Source organism: Eutrigla gurnardus, assembly GCF_963514095.1.
Source record: "Eutrigla gurnardus genome assembly, chromosome: 23".
Lineage (NCBI taxonomy): Eukaryota > Metazoa > Chordata > Actinopteri > Perciformes > Triglidae > Eutrigla > Eutrigla gurnardus.
Genome location: NC_139934.1, coordinates 9,423,568 through 9,427,602, shown reverse-complemented (window position 1 = coordinate 9,427,602; position 4,035 = coordinate 9,423,568). Strand labels below are relative to the sequence as shown.

General features: G+C 42.2%; 1 protein-coding gene across 1 annotated transcript; it reads right to left on the bottom strand.

Moving 5' to 3' along the window:
• Positions 1 to 330: 330 nt before the first annotated feature.
• Positions 331 to 3,605, bottom strand: LOC311009114 (uncharacterized protein; the record flags this gene model as incomplete). The annotated part of the gene is made up of 3 exons (XM_084003087.1): positions 331 to 1,233; positions 1,445 to 1,504; positions 3,583 to 3,605. 3 exons carry the CDS (start codon positions 3,603 to 3,605, stop codon positions 480 to 482), a joined length of 837 nt encoding a protein of 278 aa, XP_083859213.1. The 3' UTR covers positions 331 to 479.
• Between the last annotated feature and the right edge of the window lie 430 nt (positions 3,606 to 4,035).

The window sequence follows — 4,035 nt, the reverse complement described above, 5'->3', positions numbered from 1 at the left end:
CAGCTGTTGTAGGTGCAGCTGTTGTAGGTGCTGCAGTCGTAGGAGCAGCTGTTGTTGGTGCAGCTGTTGTAGGTGCTACAGTCGTGGGGGCTGCAGTCGTGGGTGCCGCTGTTGTAGGTGCTGCAGTCGTGGGTGCAGCTGTTGTAGGTGCAGCTGTTGTTGGTGCAGCTGTTGTAGGTGCTGCAGTCGTAGGAGCAGCTGTTGTTGGTGCAGCTGTTGTAGGTGCAGCTGTTGTAGGTGCTGCAGTCGTAGGAGCAGTTGTTGTGGGTGCTACTGTTGTAGGTACGGCTGTTGCAGGTGCTGCACTCGTGGGTGCTGCTGTTGTTGGTGCAGCTGTTGTAGGTGCTGCAGTCGTGGGTGCTGCTGTTGTAGGTGCTGCAGTCGTGGGTGCAGCTGTTGTAGGTGCTACAGTCGTGGGTGCTGCAGTTGTGGGTGCAGCTGTTGTAGGTGCTACAGTCGTGGGTGCTGCAGTCGTGGGTTCAGCTGTTGTGGGTCCAGCTGTTGTTGATGCTGCAGTTGTGGGTGCTGCTGTTGTAGGTGCTGCAGTCGTAGGTGCTACAGTCGTGGGTGCGGCTGTTGTAGGTGCTGCAGTCGTGGGTGCTGCTGTTGATGGTGCTGCTGTCGTAGGTGCAGTTGTTGTTGGTGCAGCTGTTGTAGGTGCTGCAGTCGTGGGTGCTGCTGTTGTAGGTGCTGCAGTCGTGGGTGCAGCTGTTGTAGGTGCTGCAGTCGTGGGTGCTGCTGTTGTAGGTGCTACAGTCGTGGGTGCTGCAGTTGTGGGTGCCGCTGTTGTAGGTGCTGCAGTCGTGGGTGCAGCTGTTGTAGGTGCAGCTGTTGTAGGTGCTGCAGTCGTAGGAGCAGCTGTTGTTGGTGCAGCTGTTGTAGGTGCAGCTGTTGTAGGTGCTGCAGTCGTAGGAGCAGCTGTTGTAGGTGCTGCAGTTGTGGGTGCTGCTGTCGTAGGTGCAGCTGTCGTAGGTGCTGCAGTCGTGGGTGCAGCTGTTGTTGGTGCTGCAGTTGTTGGTGCCGCTGTTGTAGGTGCTACAGTCGTGGGTGCCACTGTTGTAGGTGCTGCAGTTGTGGGTGCAGCTGTTGTGGGTGCTGCAGTCGTGGGTGCTGCTGTTGTAGGTGCTGAAGTCGTGGGTGCAGCTGTTGTAGGTGCTGCAGTCGTGGGTGCAGCTGTTGTAGGTGCTGCTGTCGTGGGTGCAGCTGTTGTAGCTTGTGCTGCTGTTGTAGTTGCTGTTAATAAATAGATCCAAAAAATGTATAATGATAATGTTTTGCCTTCACTTCACAGGTCTTCTAAAGGTAATAATAAAATGACTTAGAGTATGCATAAGAAACATTGTTCAGGTGTCGGCAAAAACTCCCACTTTAAGTGCAGTCTGGACCCTCCACATTTTCCTTTATATTCCTTTGAGAACTTTCTTAATCAGTCAGACAGGCTTACCTATAAGAATCAGGAAAAGGGATATGATCCGTCCAACAACCATCTTGGTTTCTTTTGAATCTGTAAAATCAAAGAATCCTTCACAAACACAGCATTTTGAAAGATTTTGTGCTACCATTACTACTTAATCAGAATTATTACTTTTTAAGTACATAGGCCTCCAACAATTTACAACAAGTAAATGTTTTCTGTTTACGTCTGTCCCATTTTCTTTTGAAATTAAACAGATCAAATGAAACTATATTAACCTAACTTTGCAAACTATTTTTTTCAAACTGCAAATGATTGTATTCATCATCAATTATTTCTAGTCTTTTTAACTCCCGGCCGGCACAGCAAACATCCAAAGTGAAAGGGTTTGAAACAACTGCGACGATATGCAAAGTCTAAGTTCAAGGGGATTTTTCTGAATTGATTTTTGACTAACCTAATTTAGAATGGAGCCTTGTTTTTATTTGAGGAATATTCGCTAACAAAGTTCCGGTTAATTTGGTGACAAAGAAATTTAAAAAATATATCTTTGCGATAAATGTCCCGATTAATATTATTACTTTTTTTCATTTTGAAGTGGCATAATCAAGCAATGTTGGGTTTTCATCAGCAGTAAAAAAGCACAATATTCTCCCTTTCCTTTGCTCTTGCTCAGGAAGGGATTGGAACTCCCATGTGGGAGGGAAATGATATGGGACCTAAGTTTGATAAATCCGGATTGTTCACACCTCACTGAGATCCGAATTCAATTCGGGCCATGTGGTATGATCCAATAAGAATGGGAATAAGACCCAGTCTGAGAGTGCACAGACTTTACAGTCAGTGCGTCCCAGCATGATGAATGTGAGAAAAGTTGCATTGAAAAGACAAGAACATGGTCTAAGACACAATATCAGTTTTACGGTTTGGTCTCAAGACAGACATGAGACCGCTACAAGTGACCTGACATGAAGACTCCTATGTTGCATCAAAATTAAGTCTCACTTTAACTGATTATGTTATTTGTGGCGGCCAAAGAATACAACATACAAATTGTATTGTAAGATAAAATATTGCATTTCAAACATTGTCAATAAAAAGTTTGTAAAATATTTTATTCAATAATATCATATAGTTATGGAGAAGCTTGAAAGCAATCTCAATGTGAAATGTATTTTACATTGTATGTTAACGCAGATATACTCTTTGGCTGAAACAGAAATTATTCATACATCCACCTGTTTATCATAGAACACCAGATATTTTATCTCAGACAAAGCTATATAAAATATATTTACACGTGTACTGAATGAAGAGACCACCCGTTAACAACTTAACAATCAATCAGTACAACTGTGAAAGCCCTATTAGCCAAAGGTGAATGACCTGCAAACCCTGACCTCTGCCCTCACTGTGGAGAAGGACAAGCAAAAAGAGCTTCCTCTATGAACCACTTTGTTATTGCATTGATTTTTTTAATTGTTAAAGAATGGATGCAATTAAAGATGAGCCTTACAATAAACTAATAAAGAGATTTAATTGAAAAAAATCTAAAATAAAAAAACTCAATATAGTAAAACATAATTTACAATGGAATAAAAATACCTACAGAATGTTGATGCCAAGATGTACTTACCCCAAGCAATAGTCAGGAATTATAAATAACGTCTTAGATTTGCATTGTTTTAAAACGTATTCTGAAGCTCCTTATGTTCCTCTATCTTGCTCTAGTCGGATGCCACCTGTTTGTCCAGGTGTTATATAGCAGCAAAGTATGAGGAGGAAAGGAAACAAAAAAAAAACAAAAAAAAGAAACTGCTCACACAATCTTCAGGTTCATGACTTGGTTCAGTAACTAGACACTCATGAGCATTGTTGTCTATGCATTCCACCCAAGTGAACTAACCACATGTCATAATCTTAGAATCTATGCAGGTAGAGCTGCGAGATTATTGCCACATCATATACTGGGCACTGCCACGTTGGCTATTGTCCTTGTTCTTATTAGTTGACCAGACCAGGGCACATTGGTGTGCCTGTAAATTATTGTTATCTCCTTCATCCAGAGTTCATTAAAAGTCATGTGAAATACATGATAGTGAAATAATACAAAGGTAAGGCAACACAATTGTGTTTTAAACCATAATCCAAATTTAGTACTGACTTACCTTGTGTTCTGCTTGACATTCATAGATAATCAAATTGGTGGGGGTTACTGCAAATTACAGTATGACATATATTATAAATTATTCATTAATCTTACCCTAATAAGCAGACACTGGCTATGGCTATTTGGGAGTATAGTCCTCAATACGAATTCCACACAAAGACAAATAGTGACAGAGCATGACACGGCATCTATAGGCACGAGTAATTTCTTTATTTGAAGTGCTATTATTTGCAGTCGCTTCAACAGCAAAGGACTGGACAGGAGATAAAAAATATAAGAAAGATTGTGCAGGTGGCTAAAATCGCCGAAACAAATGTGGGGATCTACAGACAGGCACAAAACATAGCTGCGTCACATTCACACAACACCTGGTAGTCACATGACTAATCAGGAAGTGATAAATGTTTGCTGGCTGCAAGTCACACTCTCTTTGTGTTTGCTGGACACTGTT